The sequence below is a fragment of the Neovison vison genome, chromosome 7 (assembly GCF_020171115.1).
Source record: "Neovison vison isolate M4711 chromosome 7, ASM_NN_V1, whole genome shotgun sequence".
Lineage (NCBI taxonomy): Eukaryota > Metazoa > Chordata > Mammalia > Carnivora > Mustelidae > Neogale > Neogale vison.
The window spans coordinates 197,131,791-197,149,078 of record NC_058097.1 but is presented as its reverse complement, the minus strand read 5'-3'; the positions used below and the strand labels follow the sequence as shown (position 1 = coordinate 197,149,078).

The 17,288-nt window shown below is 52.9% G+C and overlaps 1 protein-coding gene across 1 annotated transcript in view; it reads left to right on the top strand.

The window, feature by feature from the left end:
• The window catches only part of DDB1 (damage specific DNA binding protein 1), a 31,719-nt gene extending 16,371 nt beyond the window's left edge, over window positions 1-15,348 (top strand). Inside the window, exons 13-27 of the mRNA XM_044259405.1 lie at window positions 121-299; window positions 398-561; window positions 645-752; window positions 932-1,139; window positions 2,447-2,542; window positions 2,674-2,785; window positions 3,773-3,896; window positions 4,234-4,398; window positions 5,107-5,201; window positions 11,270-11,440; window positions 11,761-11,870; window positions 12,115-12,284; window positions 12,524-12,626; window positions 13,828-13,951; window positions 14,542-15,348. Coding sequence (XP_044115340.1) covers window positions 121-299; window positions 398-561; window positions 645-752; window positions 932-1,139; window positions 2,447-2,542; window positions 2,674-2,785; window positions 3,773-3,896; window positions 4,234-4,398; window positions 5,107-5,201; window positions 11,270-11,440; window positions 11,761-11,870; window positions 12,115-12,284; window positions 12,524-12,626; window positions 13,828-13,951; window positions 14,542-14,625 — 2,013 coding nt within the window. The 3' untranslated portion in view covers window positions 14,626-15,348. The remainder of the gene's footprint in view (window positions 1-120; window positions 300-397; window positions 562-644; window positions 753-931; window positions 1,140-2,446; window positions 2,543-2,673; window positions 2,786-3,772; window positions 3,897-4,233; window positions 4,399-5,106; window positions 5,202-11,269; window positions 11,441-11,760; window positions 11,871-12,114; window positions 12,285-12,523; window positions 12,627-13,827; window positions 13,952-14,541) is intronic.
• Window positions 15,349-17,288: the final 1,940 nt, after the last annotated feature.

Sequence of the window (17,288 nt, the reverse complement as noted above, 5' to 3'; positions counted from 1 at the left end):
ATAGAGCAGAGAGGACTTCTGTAGTTAATTTTTAGAGCTCCACTAGGGCAACATTTACCACCTTCCCACTGGCATATGGATCCCAGCAGGTACCTGGAGACCTTTCTCTTCTTTTTCTAGATCACTTCAGCGTCTGTGAGGTTGGTCTCTCAGGAACCCAAAGCTCTGGTCAGTGAGTGGAAAGAGCCTCAGGGCAAGAACATCAGTGTGGCCTCCTGCAACAGCAGCCAGGTGGTCGTAGCGGTGGGAAGGGCCCTCTACTACCTGCAGATCCATCCTCAGGAGCTCCGGCAGATCAGGTGTGTGCCTGCCTGCCTGCTCCTTCTACCCCTTCCCTGTTCTCCGGGCCGCCTTTCATCCTTGGAGTCCTTCCTCTGCCATATTCCTCTTTGTTCAGCCATACAGAGATGGAACACGAAGTGGCCTGCTTGGACATCACCCCGCTGGGGGACAGCAATGGGCTGTCCCCTCTTTGTGCCATTGGCCTCTGGACAGACATCTCGGCGCGTATCTTGAAGCTGCCCTCTTTTGAGCTACTGCACAAAGAGATGCTGGGTGGAGGTAGGTGGCTTGTAAGGACCTTTTAAGGGCTGGGGTCAGAGTCAGAGTGTGGAACAAGATCTTAACTTGCCCCTCTCCCACAGAGATCATTCCTCGTTCCATCCTGATGACCACTTTTGAGAGTAGCCACTACCTCCTTTGTGCCTTGGGAGATGGGGCGCTTTTCTACTTCGGGCTCAACATTGAGACAGGTGAGAACCACACTTTGAGTAGTGGTCTCTTGGAGAAACGAGGGGTGTGGAGTTGCTTTAGCCTCGGGATACCGCATTAAATGAGCATTTTGAACTTTTGAGCTTTTGAACCTTCACGACCCAGCTGTTTGTCCTGTTTCCTTCCTTCCTGCTTTCTTCTGATGCCATTCTTTCTGTAGGCCTGTTGAGCGACCGTAAGAAGGTGACCCTGGGCACCCAGCCCACGGTATTGAGGACTTTCCGTTCTCTTTCTACCACCAACGTCTTTGCTTGCTCTGACCGCCCCACTGTCATCTACAGCAGCAACCACAAATTGGTCTTCTCCAATGTCAACCTCAAGGAAGTCAACTACATGTGTCCCCTCAATTCTGATGGTTATCCTGACAGGTGAGCCTCTTTCTTTAGCAAGAGCCATTGATTGAGGGCAGCATGATGTTTTCCTCACACCCTTCCCCTCTCACCTTTTCCCAAAGTCGAATCCGTGTGAAGTGCTGAGATGGGGAGCGTAGGGCACGGGTTCTCCCATCTGGGCTACCATTAGAAGCCGGATTTTTTTAGGGGCGCCTGGGTGGCTCAGAGGGTTAAAGCCTCTGCCTTTGGCTCAGGTCGTGATCCCAGGGTCCTGGGATCGAGCCCCGCATCGGGCTCTCTGCTCAGCGGGGAGCCTGCTTCCTCCTCTCTCTCTGCCTGCCATTCCACCTACTTGTGATCTCTGTCAAATAAATAAAATCTTTAAAAAAAAAAAAAAAGTATGGATTTTTTTGAATCCTCCTCAGATTCTGATTCAGTAGATCTGGCGTTTGGGTTGTAGAATCTGTATTTTCAGGAAAACCTCCCCAGTGACTCAGATGGTTAGTCAGGTTTCGGAACCCCTGATTTAGAGATCATTCTGTATTCCCCTGGAGCAGGGATTCTCAAAGTACGGTCCCCCACTAGCACCTCGCTGGGAACTCATTAGAAATGTAAACTTTCAGGTCTTGGGTGAGGGAGGGAGGGCGCGGAATTAGAACCTCTGTTGGGGCAGCCGTCCCCTTAAATGAGCACTCCTCGTTGTGATGCAGGTGTGACTTGAGACTCAGTGTTCTAGATTCTAATGCTACGATGAGCATTAAACAAAAAGCAGTTAAAAATCTTAGTTGAATGGATGGGACTGGAAGAGATTATGCTGAGTGAAATAAGTCAAGCAGAGAGAGTCAATTATCATATGGTTTCACTTATTTGTGGAGCATAACAAATAGCATGGAGGACAAGGGGTGTTAGAGAGGAGTAGGGAATTTGGGTAAATTGGAAGGGGAGGTGAACCATGAGAGACTATGGACTCTGAAAAACAATCTGAGGGGTTTGAAGTGGCGGGGGGGTGGGAGGTTGGGGTACCAGATGGTGGGTATTATAGAGGGCACGGCTTGCATGGAGCACTGGGTGTGGTGAAAAAATAATGAATAATGTTTTTCTGAAAATAAATTGAAAAAAAAAAAATCTCAGTTGAGGCTTGCTCAGACCTGTTAAATAAGATGGGGGGTGGCAGTGGGACCAGGCATCAGGACCCTTTTCAGCAAGGAGTCGGAAGTTGAGAGCCATCGCATGGAGGAAGCTAGTGTAATTCTGCCTTGTTTTTCTTCCCCTTATGGAGTTGCCTTGTAGAATCCTTTCCTTCCTTGGGTCTACTCAGTCTAAACCCAGACCCTTCTTTCCAGCCTGGCATTGGCCAACAACAGCACCCTCACCATTGGCACCATTGACGAGATCCAGAAGCTGCATATCCGCACGGTTCCCCTCTATGAGTCTCCCAGGTGAGGGCCAGGGGCGGAGGGCTGCAGAGGGCGGAGGGCTGCAGAGCGCGGTGATCTGGGTGTGTGTGTGTGGGGGGGTGCTTCCCCTATCAGACCAGTTCTGAGTGGCACTGTCCACACTTGTTCCCCAGGAAGATCTGCTATCAGGAAGTGTCCCAGTGCTTCGGGGTCCTCTCCAGCCGTATCGAAGTCCAGGACACGAGTGGCGGCACCACGGCCCTGAGGCCCAGTGCCAGCACCCAGGTGAGGGCACGGATGAAGAAAGATGGCGTTAGGGCAGGGCTGGCAAACACTCTGGAAAGGGCCATGTGATAGGTATGGCTTTGTCCACTGTATGGGAACAGCTACCCCGATTGGCCATCCCAAAAGTGGCTGCAGACAACAGGTAGGATAGTTGGGTTCCAGTCACACTTTATCTGTAAACACAGTGTTTATGGAGCTGGAGTTGGGTCCCCTCTTTGGAGGGTTGGGAAGAGTCTGGGATAAGTGTGGCAGTCGGTGAGTCTGCTACTCCGTAGCCTCACAGGATGAAAAATTCTCTTTCATCATCAATTTGGACGCTTTGTAGGGTATGCGTAACTGGGGTCAGCATAATGTTATAGGTAAGAGGTGGGATTTAGAGTCTGACAGGACTGGCTTCAAGGTTTATTGCTAGCTCTGTGACCTTGGGCAAGTCTACACTTCAAGTTCCTCGTCTGTGGAATGCGGAGGGTGGTAAGGCGGTCTGCAGCCGCATAGAGCAGACTCGATGGAGATGGTAGCCGATCGTCTTACCTCACGTGTCCTTTGCTTTTCTTGCTCCCAAACATCTGTGATGGGACTTCTTTCCTTAACTGAGAATGCGTAGTCTTTACACTTTCCTTTTTAATTCACGTGCTCCCTGCTCTTCCCGTTAAGAGAGGTGGAGTCTCTCTTCTCATCAGGTTGCCTTAGTTCCTCATTCGCTTTGTTTGACTGACGTGGCATCCCTGACTTAGCGGCCATTAGTAGCCCTTAGCTGCTTCTGTTTGGGGCTGCTATGTCAATTTCATGCAGAAGTTGGCTCCTGGTCCTCAGTCCCTGGGCTCTGTCCTCCAAAGCTCTCTGTTCTCGAGGCTCCCCTCGAGCTGCCAGCCTCAAGTTTTCCTCATTCAGACTCGGCTTCTGTCCCGCACTCTGGCGGCCCCTTCGCCCAGATGCTCCCCGCACCTGGTGTGCCTCTGAGCGGGGTTGTGTGTGTTCTCTGCTCAGGCCCTGTCCAGCAGCGTCAGCTCCAGCAAGCTGTTCTCCAGCAGCACGGCGCCGCACGAGACCTCCTTCGGAGAGGAGGTGGAGGTGCACAACCTCCTCATCATTGACCAGCACACCTTCGAAGGTGCAGACGAGCTCCTTCGTCCTTCCTGAAGTGCCTGTTCTGGGCTCTGATAGATTCCACAGTTGGATAGACCTTGTGACAGACCATCCTAGGCAGAGTCAAAAGGAGGGCGGGACCCCTGGGTTGGCCGGGAGTCCAGGGTGCGGGGTCCCCTCCTGTGGTGTGGGCTGGTGAGGGCCGGTGAGGACCTAACAGGCTGGGGAGGCGGGAACAGCAGGAGCTGGGGTCCCAGCACCACCCACCCCGTGCTTGGGCCCGGGCTAGGGGCACCCCCGGAATTCAGGGTTACGTGTGCGTGCAGCTTAACAGCCGGTCATGCCTCTGGCTCTCCTTCCAGTGCTTCATGCCCACCAGTTTCTGCAGAATGAGTATGCCCTCAGCCTGGTCTCCTGCAAGCTGGGCAAAGACCCCAACACGTACTTCATCGTGGGCACGGCCATGGTGTATCCCGAAGAGGCGGAGCCCAAGCAGGGTCGCATCGTGGTCTTTCAGTATTCCGACGGTAGGTGGGCACCATCCCCGGCTTTGAGAGATCTGGAATTCTGGGAAAATAACAGACCATTTTGGCTTCAGAGCTTTAGTTAAGCAGCAGAAGAGCCTGGGTGTAACTGCTGTGACGTGAGACTTTCTGTTCCTTCCACTCAAGCTGTGACGGGCTCAATGAGTTCAGGGGGAGGGGAGTGAGCAGACACAGGAGTAAAATCTGGCTTGTGTTTCTTCCTTTTCTACGCTTTGAAAGGAAGACGATGGGAGAGGTGAACGGTCGGTAAGAGATTCTGGTGGCCAGGAACACAGGAATCTTAGATTTGCTTTCCACTTGGTTGCTCCGCCACGTAGGTCCTCTTTCCAGCTTGAGCACTTCGTGTTCCTGTCTCTTCTCGTTTCCCCTGTGCAAGATGGTTCCAAAGACTCGCTGTCAGCCCCCAGATCTCGGCTCAGATGGCCAAGATGGAATTCGGTCTCCATCTTGAGAGTTAGATCTGCAGTGTTTGGGGGGGAGGCAGACCTTGGACACAGTCTGCAGTGTGGCGCGTTCTACTGGGACTCATAGTTGTGGTGGGGGTTAACCGCAGCGAACGCTCTCTACTTCCTGCATTCACATGCGTGGCTTGGGAGCAGGAATTAGAGCCAGAAGGAAAATCAGGATTCTTTTGATGAGTTGAAGTGTGGACTCATAAAGGAGACTCTGAGTCTATCCTTCTCCCCTCAGGAAAACTACAGACTGTGGCCGAGAAGGAAGTGAAGGGAGCCGTGTACTCCATGGTGGAATTTAACGGGAAGCTGTTAGCCAGCATCAACAGCACGGTGAGGTCCATGGCATTCGGTATCACAGCCCAGGTTGCACACCGTTGGCTAAAGAGCATGTCTCCTTTATGTTCCCTGAGGCCACCTGCGTGTCCGATTTTAAGAGTGGCAGAGTGGTGGGAATGGAGGGTGGAGCTGGGAGTCCGGGGAGCTCAGGTTGGTCCAGATGTTAGCCTTGGTTACGGGACCCTCCCCTGAGAATCAGACCCTAAGTGCTGTGGGCACTGAGGAGAGGGTGAGGGCCACGGACGGCCCCTGTACTTCCAAATATGTGGTGGTGGGCGACTGATCCGTGTGAAATAAGGTGAGCCAAACCATGCTATCCCATGTGTGCCCCTGAAATACTGGTCCCATAGAGTCTGCTTCTCTGCTGTGACTCCACCTCCCTTGGAAAAAGTTTTTAAAAGTTCCATAGATACGTCTGTGAAGTACGGTGTCTTACAATCCCTCTTGGAGCTCCCCGGTGCATCATGGGATATTCAAGTTGCCGAGAAGTCAGGGAGTGAAAAAACATCAATTAAGTACTTAAAATCGAGGCTTTCCGGTAGTTGTATTTATTCACAACCTATTCGTTGAACGCTTGTGTGCCCGGTACTGTTAAGATGTTGGTATAGGGGGCGCCTGGGTGGCTCAGTGGGTTAAAGCCTCTGCCTTGGCTCAGGTCATGATCCCAGGGTCCTGGGATCGAGCTCCGCATCGGGCTCTCTGCTCAGCAGGGTGCCTGCTTCCCCATCTCCCTCTGCCTCTCTGCCTACTTGTGATCGCTGTCTGTCAAATAAATAAACTCTAAAAAAAAAAGATTTTGGTTTAGCAGAGGACAAATATGGACAAAGAAAACGGACTGTTTGCTCCAAGCTTACTAGCAAATAGTATATATGTGTTCTCAAGATGGTAGAAATAAAAACGGGGCAGGGACTGGAGGGAGCGTCAGAAGGAGCGCAGGGTGGGGATGGCTGTTTTGTCACAGGGTCAGGGTTCTTGCTGATAGACTCACTTTTGGGCAGATTCCTGAGGGAGGGGAGGCAGAAGCCATGCCTGGGTCTGGGAGAGACTAAGGGCAAGGAGCCCAAGGTGGGAGTGGTCCTGCTGTGTTCGTGGGGGCGAGCTGAAGGGTGCGGGGAGGTCCGTCAGGCAGCCAGGCGACTGGAGACACTGGCCATTTAAGGACTTTGGTTTTTACTCTGAGGATGATGGAAACTTCTGGAGGGTTTGAGTAAATGTTTGGATGTGATTGGATTTCGGTCTTGGAAAGATCACTTTACACCTTGCAAAAGGCTGGAGGGGCCCAAGGACAGAGGTGGTGACATCTGTGGGGCTCTAGTGATCACGCCAGCCGCAGTCGCTGGGAGCCGCTGGTCACTGGGAGCAGGGAGCCACGGAGGTGAGGTGTGAGGAGGGGAATAACAGGCCAGGAATTTGGTCTGAGCAACAGGAAGGGCAGCGTGGCCATTTGCTGATGCAGGAAGGTGAAGTAGAGCAGGTTTGGAAGGGAAAGGGAAACGTTTCTTTACTCAAAACACTTGTGACACCGTATGTGTGGGGGTTTTATCCCCACACCGACCTGTTTTCCAATCTTGACACCAACTAAGTGTGCTCTAGTTTAATTCCGTTCTGACCCGGCTGCCTGGAGCTCGGGGGCAGGTTAAGCGCTCAGTCCCATAGGACTGTCCCCGCCTCAGGCACCATCCGGAGCCGTGGGGGCCAGGGGTACCCAAGCCTCTGTCCTGCATGGCTACAAAGTTGGCTTCCTACAGCCCCCTCTCAGGTTTGATACCTTGCTGACGCAACTCCCAGAACTCCAGGAAACGTTTACTTACATTTACTGGCTTATCATAACAGGTACTGGCGGAGAACCAGACGAACATCGTGTGAGGGCCACAGGGGTCCTGAGTGCAGGAGCGTCTCTCCCCGTGGAGCGGGGTCTGCCCTCCTCCCAGCGTGTGGGTGTCACCAACCTGGGCGTGCTCTGAAGCCGGACTTGAGGGATTTTTATGGAGGCGCCATCACAGAGGCCTGATCATCATGAACTGAATCTCTGGCCTGTGCCTTCCCCAGGGGATGGGGAGGAGCGCCGACATGTCCAGACTTTTTTTTTAAAGATTTTATTTATTTGACAGAGACAGAGAGAGAAAGAGGGAACAGAAGCAGGGGAAGTGGGAGAGGAAGCAGCAGGCTTCCTGCAGAGCAGGGAGCCCAATGCGGCGCTCAATCCCAGGACCTTGGGATCATGATCTGAGCTGAAAACAGACGCTTAACGACTGAGCTACCCAGGCGCCCCGGGTCCAGGCTTCTAATTGGGGTGAACAGTCCACATCCTGAACTATCCAGGCACCATCAAGAGCCATCTCATCAGCACAAAGGACTCCTACCACCCAGGAAATCCCAGGGGATTGAGGAGCTCAGTGTAAAATGCTGCTCACACGTAGGAAGTTACAAGGGCTTAGGAGCTCTGGGTTAGGGACCAGAGTCAGAGATCAAATGCATCGTTCCCCAGTGGGGAAACAGAGGTCTGAGTTCGGACATGTGTCAGTCGTTTCGGTAGTCAGGATGAGCGAAGATGTCAGGGTGGTCGCTGGATGAGAGGGCTGGAATCCAAGTAAGGGCTGGGCTGGGGATTGGCAGGGTAGCAGTTAAGACCCAGAGTTCAATGCCAGCGGTCTGGATGGGTGGCCTTAAGCTCACCCATGCGCTGAGAGCGGGCAGAGGAGGGATGGGAAGGCTGAGCCCTGGGACCCTCGAGCTTTTAAAAGTAATGATGAGTGATGAGGAGGAGGGCGCCAAAGAGAAGGAATGACGAGTGAAGGAGGAGAGGAACCGAGAGAGGAAACTTCTGAAAGCTGTGGAAAGAAAGCGTTGCAGCTGGGGCAGTTGGTAGATGGCAAGCGCTGCCCGAAGTCCGGTGACTTGAGAATTAAGAGTCGGGGCTGGTTTTAGCAACGGCGAAGGTGGTGCTGTCCTCGACCACAGCTCGTTTGCTTGAATGGTGCGTGCGACACCGATAGGAGAGGGTTTGATCAGGACTGGCAGGAGAGGGCCGCTCGCGTTCGAAAACGCTCTTGAGGGGCGCCTGGGTGGCTCAGTGGGTTAAAGCCTCTGCCTTCAGCTCAGGTCAGGATCCCAGAGTCCTGCGATCGAGTCCCGCATCAGGCTCTCCACTTCTCAGGGAGCCTGCTTCCTCCTCTCTCTCTGCCTATCAAATAAATAAATAAAATTTAAAAAAAAAAAAAAAAACGCTCTTGAGTTTCGCCATGAAGAAGAGAGTCAGGGAGTGACTGGACGGGACGAGAGAGTTGTTCGCTTCTGAAGCATGGAACCACGGCTGCGTGTTTCTGTGCCGAGGACAGTGGTCCGTTAGGAGGTGCTGGAGCCGTGTCGTTGAATTAGACCAGTGGGAGGTGGGAGCCGGTACTGCATGTGGGCCTCAGACGGTGGAAGCACTGGAGGTCTCCTGCTTGTGTCCATACTCTGAAGGAGCTGAGAGGAAGGGTGGGAGCCGAGGTAGTAGAGGTTCGGGGAGGTTTGGCTCCTTGTTTGAGGACTCGGAGGGTAACAGACCAGAAGAAGTATCCAGTTACTAGGAAGTCTTAAGGAGGTCACTGCCCTGCGTGGTCATGGAGTTCAAGAGCTCCGTCGTCGTTCCGCAGCTGCTGTTGAAGACGAGACTCGTGCCAGGGTCTGGTTACGTCCGGTGAGCAGGACCGAGACCGGGCAATGGGGTTGGGAACCTGTGAGGGTTATGGTGAGGGACTCACTCGGGGCCCCTGAGAAACGGTGAAACTGAGGACACCAGATTCTGGAGTTATTTTTAATGACAGGCTCTGAGGGGTGACCACTGGGTGGACAAGCTATCACAGGGACAAGGAGGGGTCGAGGAAGAAGAGAGGTTGGTATTGGGTCTTCTGTGTGAATGTAGAAGTCACCAAGAGTGACAGGAAGGTTGTGTGGAGGAGAGGGTGAGGGTGTGCGTGGCCGCTCGGGGCTGGCGGTGCTGGCAGCCTGTGGGGTGAGCTTCGGGACGGGCACGTGGGGGAGGAGGCAAGGCGCAAGTGAGAAAGGGTTGCCTTTCCTCTAGTCCCAGCTGTACGGGGACAGCGGCAGGGACAAGCTGAGAGGGCCTGTGGTCCTTGTGAAAGAGCCACGCTTGAGTTAGAGAATGGGGGTGGCCCAGGGACTGTGCTGGGCGGGGGTCAGCGGCGGCGGGAGCAGAGCCCGTGTGCAGGAGTTGGGAGGCCCGGTGCGAGCTGGGTACGAGCTGTCTAGGCCATTGCTGTCTACTGGAAACACCGTAGGAGCCGGAGGTGTGATTCTAGACTTGCTTGTTGCCACGTGAATGAAACTAAGAAGCATATGAGACTGATTTTAGGAATTTATTTATTTATTTAAAACATACTTTTAAATACTTGATTTGTTTTTTGACAGAGAGATAGCGAGAGAGGGAACACAAGCAGGGGAAGTGGGAGAGGGGGAACCAGGGTTCCCACTGAACAGGGAGCCTGATGTGGGGCTCAGTCCCAGGACCCCGGGATCATGACCTGAACCGAAGGCAGACACTTAACAACTGAGCCACCCAGAAGCCCTCGGAATGTATTTTATGTAACCCAATAGAGCTAAACTACTATTTCAACATATGATTGATCCAGAAGTTATTAGAAGATGATGTGTAGGTATGTTTCATATAGACTTCAGAATCGGATTGATATTTTGCATGCACAGCATGTCTCAATTTGGGCTAGCTACATTTCAGGTGTGTTTTTTGCTTGCTTTTTTGTTTTTTTAAGATTTATTTATTTTCAAGAGAGAGACAGAGTGTGTGCCCACCGTGCACCCGAGCAGGAAAGGGAAGAGGGAGAGAGAATCTCAAGCATTCTCTGTGCCAAGTGCAGAGCCCGACATGGGGCTCAATCCCTCAACCCTGAGATTATCACCTGAGCCGAAACCGAGAGCTGGATGCTCAACTGACTGTGCTAGCCAGATGACCCCACTTTTGTTTATTTATTTATTTATTTAACGATTTTATTTATTTGGGAGAGAGATCACAAGTAGGCAGAGAGGCAGGCGGAAAGAGGGGGAAGTGGGTTCCCCACTGAGCACAGAGCCTGATGCGGGGCTGGATCCCAGGACCCTGAGATCATGACCTGAGCCGAAGGCAGAGGCTTAACCCACTGAGCCACCCAGGTGCCCCCTTTTTGTTTATTTTTAAGATTTATTCATTTGAGAGAGAGCGTGCATGTGAACGGGGGGAGAGGCAGAGGGTGAGGGATGGGGGAGAGTCTCAGGCCGACTTCCTGCTGAGTGCAGAGCCCGACACGACCCCATGGGTGGGACCACTGGGATCCTGAAGGGTCTGCCAGGGCAGGCTTCCCAGGGAGTTGAGTCTGTCTTCTCTGACTGGATAGCTGTCTGCTGATGTAAAGCATCTGCCTTCGTTTGGAGGTGTGGTCGTAACTGAAGAAGCATTGCAGGGGACAAGACAGAAAGGCATGGGGAGGTGGGACCCTTTGGTGGAGTCTGGTGGCCACAGACTCCAGTGCCTGAAGAGTCCTTTAGTTATTTGACAGTGTTTGTGTTGGAATTTCCATTTCATTTTCTCTACTCATTGGGCTCACGTCAGAATGTTCTGGGAGTGTATATTTTGAGAAGGGCTCAGAAAAGACGATTCATTGGGAGGTGATTTTGTTCCTTTCTGATCAGGAAACTGGAGGTGGATCTTCTTTTTTCAGAAATATTTCTGTAGGTCCGTTATCACCCTTCAGTCACGAGAAGACCGTCTTTTGTCCTGTCCTTAGTATTACATGCATCACTGTTTATTTAGTATTTTTACGCTGACTCATTTTTTATGTAAAGGGAAACTTCGTGTTACATGTTTGATGATGTTGCTCTATTTTCATATTTCATAAATATATAATATCAAAATAATAAATGTCCACACCAGTACCACAGCAAACCATGTCACCCCCCATGCTGCGCTTTCGGAAGTGGTGCTACAGATGGAGGGTGTGGAGGGGGACATTGGTCAGTGCGAGAGCACTTGACCCTTTGGATTGAGAGAAATGAGATGTCCTTCACAGGTACGGCTTTACGAGTGGACAACAGAAAAGGAGCTTCGCACGGAATGCAATCACTACAACAACATCATGGCCCTCTACCTGAAGACCAAGGGCGACTTCATCCTGGTGGGCGACCTGATGCGCTCAGTGCTGCTGCTTGCCTACAAGCCCATGGAGGGGAACTTTGAAGAGGTAGTTGGGGGGATGGGGGTCCCTGCAAGTGTTTCTTTGGTGGTGAGGGGTAATCGAGCCCAGTGGGGGCAGAAGGTTTTTCCCTGGAGCGAACGATCTGCGTTGATGAGGTATTTTCAGAGGTCCCCTCCCCGCAGCATGAATCTGAGTCGGGCACATTTCTGGGCAGCTGCCACCAAATGGGACATGGCGGCCGGAGGTTGGGGTAGAATCCGTGTAGAGTGGCGGTTGTGAAACTGGGGCTGCGGCTTCTGCGGGGCAGGATCTTGGCTTCCGGGACCGCTGGTTATATTTTCTTGTTGTACCTTATCTGTTTTAAGATCGCTCGAGACTTTAATCCTAACTGGATGAGTGCTGTGGAGATCTTGGATGATGACAATTTCCTGGGGGCCGAAAATGCCTTTAACTTGTTTGTGTGTCAGAAGGATAGGTGAGCGCGGGCTTCGGGACTGGTGGGGCGGGGGCGGGGCCCTGGGTCCGGTGACGAGGTCCTCTCTCGGGCGCAGGTGCTCCTCTTCACCGGGGTAGAGTTCTTTCACCAGCGAATCCGAGCCACAGCCGTCAGCCCCTCAGACCGGCTCTGCCTGCTGTGGGCTCCCCAGGGAGTGGTCCTTGTGGGGGCCTCCTGGTGGGGCCGGGAGGTGCGGGGAGTGAGTGTCTCGCACGCCTTTCAGTGCTGCCACCACCGATGAGGAGCGGCAACACCTCCAGGAGGTCGGTCTCTTCCACCTGGGCGAGTTTGTCAACGTCTTTTGTCACGGCTCTCTGGTCATGCAGAACCTGGGCGAGACTTCCACGCCCACGCAGGGCTCGGTGCTCTTTGGCACAGTCAACGGCATGATTGGTAAGCTTGGCCCCTGCAGGGCGCCCTCCCCCGCAGGCCCCTGCCCTCAGACCAGCCTTCCAGGGGACGGGAGAGCGGTTGGACGCCTGGAGCCGAGCACCTCGGAGCTCACTAGCAGAGGCTGCCCCAGCTCGTCCCTCCTCGCGCCCCTTTCCCTGGCTGCCCTTGGTAGAAGATGCCTGCGGCGGGCTCCGCGCCCTGCGGCTGTCGGCAGCTCTCGGCTCCCTTTGCCGCTTCAGGGCTGGTGACCTCGCTGTCAGAGAGCTGGTACAATCTCCTGTTGGACATGCAGAATCGACTCAATAAAGTCATCAAGAGTGTGGGCAAGATCGAACACTCCTTATATCCTTTCCGGCGGCATGTCCTAGCACAGCCAGAGCGCTGCCTTACCCTTAGCTGCTTCTGGAAACTGCTGTTCCTTTGGGAAATGTCTTGACTAGCGTCCTGTGGGGAATAGGCTCTTGTGCTGTTTTTTAAATATACTTTTTCTTGGGGAAAAAATTAAAACCCACTAGTGGAATTGTATCAGGAATCCTCGTGTACGGTCACCCAGCTTACCCGGTTCGCTTCGGAAGTGTAGATTGGTGTTCTTTTTTTTTTTTTTTTTTTTTAAAGATTTTATTTATTTATTTGCCAGAGAGAGAGAGTGAGTGAGCACAGGCAGGCAGAGAGGCAGCAGAGGCAGAGGGAGAAGCAGGCTCCCCGCTGAGCAAGGAGCCTGACACAGGACTCGATCCCAGGACGCTGGGATCATGACCTGAGCCGAAGGCAGCTGCTCAACCAACCGAGCCACCCAGGCGTCCCCAGACTGGTGTTCTTGAAATACATCTGCCTCTGGTTTCTCTGGCCTTACATGGTAGACATGAAGTTCAGATGACCATGTTAGGAACATCCTTTTGGAGATCTGTAGGGGACAGCAGTGTCTGAGAAGCCTCGTGAGAGAGGCTAGTGGAAGAAGAGGGGGAAAGTGAAGAAGCCGGAAACTCCAGAAGCCCGGGGATCAGCCCCGCCGGCACACCCAGGATCCAAGTATTGCTGGACATTCGCTCGTTCCGGGAGATGGCAAGGGTCCTCCCCAGGCCGGAGGTGGGAGGGCTCCTGCTCTCCTCTGGGAGGGAGGTGATGGGCTGATGTGTTGGCTTCTGCCAACCAGCAGGGCTCTGGGCAAGTCTCCGTTTGTTCACCTGTGAAGATCAGGCTAGGCTCCAGAGTGGGGCTCTTCCCAGGCGGGCACATCTGGCTGCCTGGAGCACTTGTAGAAAATGTCCACGTACATCTAGGCTGTATGCCAAGGAGGGTCTGATCTGTATTAAAAACATTGTCTTGAACATCACCCCAGTTGAGAATCATTAGAATGGGTAATAATTTTACCTAATGTCTTCCAGTTCCAGACTGTCCGAAAAGCAATGTGATTTTTAGTTGAAAATGTTATTTCCCGTTCCCGTCCTGATGCTTGCTTTAGACTATGGTCTAGGCAGAGGTGGGGGTGACCGAGAGTAAGGCTGTTGGCGGATACCGCCCATTCCTTAACTCACCTGTCTACCTGGAGATCTTTTCATACTGAGCGAAAGACAGAACCCGCCACGGGCTTCATTGATGGAGACTTGATTGAGAGTTTCCTGGACATCAGCCGGCCCAAGATGCAGGAGGTGGTGGCAAACCTACAGGTGAGCTAGCTGGTGTGGTGTTTGGCCCCATGCCTGTGACCCAGATCCATGGTGGGGCTGGCCATGCTGGAGAGCATCGGAGCGCGGGGTGCTCCGCTTCGATCCCCCAGCGCTGGCGGCCTCCTTCCTGAGTAGTTTCCTTTCCCTGTGGGAAGGTGGAGTCTGAGGGTCATGGCACCGCACTAGGACCTTTCCCTGTGTGACCTGTGCTGCGGAAGTGAGGGCGTGATGGGCACGTGTGGGGTCCCTGTCAGCCCGCAGACAGGAGGCATGGGGATCGGGTCAGCATCCTGCCGGGAAGAGAAGTTCTCCAGTGGGGGGTTTTGAGATATTGCTCACTGGAGTTGGTGCCTCGGGGGACATCCTAGAAGGGGGAGAAACATATGCTAGGTGGTGGCCTCCCAATCAGCTTTGCCATCCGTAGACCTTGCTGACTTGTATCTTTCAGGAGAGGGTGTGGGTTTCTGATGAGACCTTCCTCCTTGTCACGGCAGTAGTGGGGCTGGGTGCCTCTTGCTGTGACTGTCCCTTCTCCTGGTGAGGGAGAGCGCACTTGTGGCCCTCACAGCCCTCCTCTCTCCTCCTTGCAGTATGATGATGGCAGCGGGATGAAGCGAGAGGCCACCGCAGATGACCTGATCAAGGTTGTGGAGGAGCTGACGCGGATCCATTAGCCCAGGGCTGGGAGCCCCTTTCCCAGGCCCTCCCCGAAGGCTTTGCTCTCCTGCCCTGCTCCCCTCCCCCACCATTGTCTTCTCGGCCATGGGAAGCCTTTCCCTACGCCAGCTATCCCAGAAGCCACAGTCTACCTGTGTGAAAATGGGGATTTCTTTGAACTAAAACCAGTTCACTGGAGACCTGGGAATGGGGTGAAGGCGGAATATTTTCTCCCTGGATTTTTACCAGTCCCAGAGGATTCCAACCATCACTTTGGACACCAAGCCTTGATTGGTGTTGCCTGCTGTCCTCCTTCCAGGGAGGGATTTTGCAGCTCTTGGGCTGAAAGGAAGCTCCGTGTGTGTGCTGTGCGTGCGTGCGTGCGTGTGTGTGTGTGTGTGTGTGTGTATCACACTCATGCATTGTCCTCTGCTATCTTTTTATTTAGGTTGGGGTGTGGGGAGGCTATGGGTAGGGGGGAGGAGGGGCGGGATGGGTTCATTGTCTCTGAAGTGAGAGCTTCCTTTTGCTTTCTCTATTGCCTGAGAGCTTTGGGTCTGGAGGCCTGACCAGGCCGTGAGCTGCCCGAGTCTGAAAGCTGGAGATGGTGGGTGATTTCCAAGCCACCGTAGCCTTTTTGTCTCTGGGGAACTGCCTTCTTCAGAGGGAAGGAGGTGGGGGGCCGTGAATTGGTTGTTAGTTTCTGAGTTTTACCAAATAAAGTAGAATCTAAGAAGAAAGCTCTGTTTGCCTCCACTTCCTGCGCCCAGCTTCCCAGTCACACAGTGCCCAGTCCAGGCACAGTTGTCGCCCTTCTTTAGGGCAGCGGCTGCTGCCACAGCTCCTTGCAGGTAGTGAAGTGACCTCTGTGTGTCTCCTTTGCTGGGCCATCATTTTTGGTGGGATCCCAAGGATAATGGGTGTCGGGTTTTCAAAATACAGTGGTTGCCCTTGACTCTGTAGCCACCATGTGGTTCCCAGTTGCCTCTGTCAGTGACCTGCCAAGCCTGGGAGTTGCTCGGGCTCCCTTTCCGGATGGCATTTGAGATGTGTGCACAGCGCCTGGCCAGCTCGCCCCCAGGCGCCACTGCTTGGCCAGGGCAAGTGGCTCCTCGTGTACCTCCCAGCTTCCTGTTGCCACAGGCTCTTTGGAGGCGGATTTTATTTCCTCTGGTTTAATCAAGTAAACCTATGGCGCCTTTGGTTTGAAAATACAGGAGTAGGACACATTTGGGGTTCACCCTTCTATCCAGCAAACAGAGCCTGTCTTCTTTCAGCTCAGTGGGTCAGAGTGCCTGGGCCCACATTTCCACCAGTGATCCAGTGGGAATAAAGGCTGCTCTGTCCCAACAGTGGGGAGTAGGGTTGATCCTAGGCATATTGGCAGGCTCCTTTAAGACCAGCCTTTGATATGGTGTCAGGAAAATTGTGGTTTCAAGTTCAAACTGTGGTTTTGAGAGATTCTAGCTTAAAAGAGAAAGGACCAGGAAGCATCTCTGCTTTGGGGGGTCTTCTGGAGTATGGTTCCTTCCTTGGAGGCATTCCTTGTGTTTCATTACTGTTCTTTTCCCCATCCTCTTCTGGGATTTCTGAGGGTGGGGGATAAGGGTCTTCAAGGGAAAAAATGAGCATCTCAAAAACCACAGTTTGAACTTGAAACTCAACACTGTGATTTGAATTCTTCAAGTCATGGTTTGAATTGAAAAGGCCTGCCCCCATGCCAGAGACCAGCTTTCATGGGGCAGGCAAGCAACGGTCTCCAGATTGATTATTTTAAAATGTTAATCTGAGATGGAGGATTGCCTATAAGGTGCTAAGATCGGAAAGAGAAGGCGGTGGGGTGATGATTCTGGTGCTTTTTTGTGGTCTGACCTGCACCATGGAGACCTGCTACACGTTATTACTTACCAGTGGCTTCGGTCTTGACTTTGGAAGCTCTGGAGTCCTTGCAGTTTTTTGTTTCCTATAATCTTGGGTATATTCACTGAGGATTGAATTCCAGCAATCTTTTGGAAACTGACATTGTCTTGCCACACTCCCACATCCCCTCTTAAAAACCATTAATCACCTCTCCAGGGGTGAAAGGTTGCCCTTGGAGCTTTGCTGCAGCCAGCTGGAATGGGTCCTTCCATGTAGGCGCTGATGAGCTACTCGCTTCAGGCCTCTGCACGAATGGACCTTGGGGAAAATAATAGAAACACTGACTCATCACATGACCATTTGGAAGGGTCACAAGCCAGAGGCCGCCTTTCTGGAGCCAACAACAACTTGGATCCTCCGCCCTCAGTGCCCTCAGCGGAGGGTCCCTTTTGTTCGGAGAAGCCACAGGCCACAGAAGTGGGAAGGAAACACGGAGAAGCTGCGGCCAGAGGATATGCCTAGAGCAGTCCTTGAAGACGAACAGTATGAAGTTAGAGTCCCTCAGAGCTCAAAGTTTGAGAAGCCTCAGGGTCTAACCGAAAGACGAGAACAAGAAAGGAGCGAACACTGAGCGAAAGAAGCAAACTGATGCGAAGAGGAGAAAGGTGAAAGCTGTAAGGTGGAAAGGAACCAGGGGAAGGAAAGGTGTTTCTTCTGAAATTCACCAGTAGGAATTTACTAAGTCTTAAATATCCTGAGCTGCTCTTGAGGGAAAATGGGGATTTTATTCAAGCACGAAGTTGCATCTCAGCTATGCCCC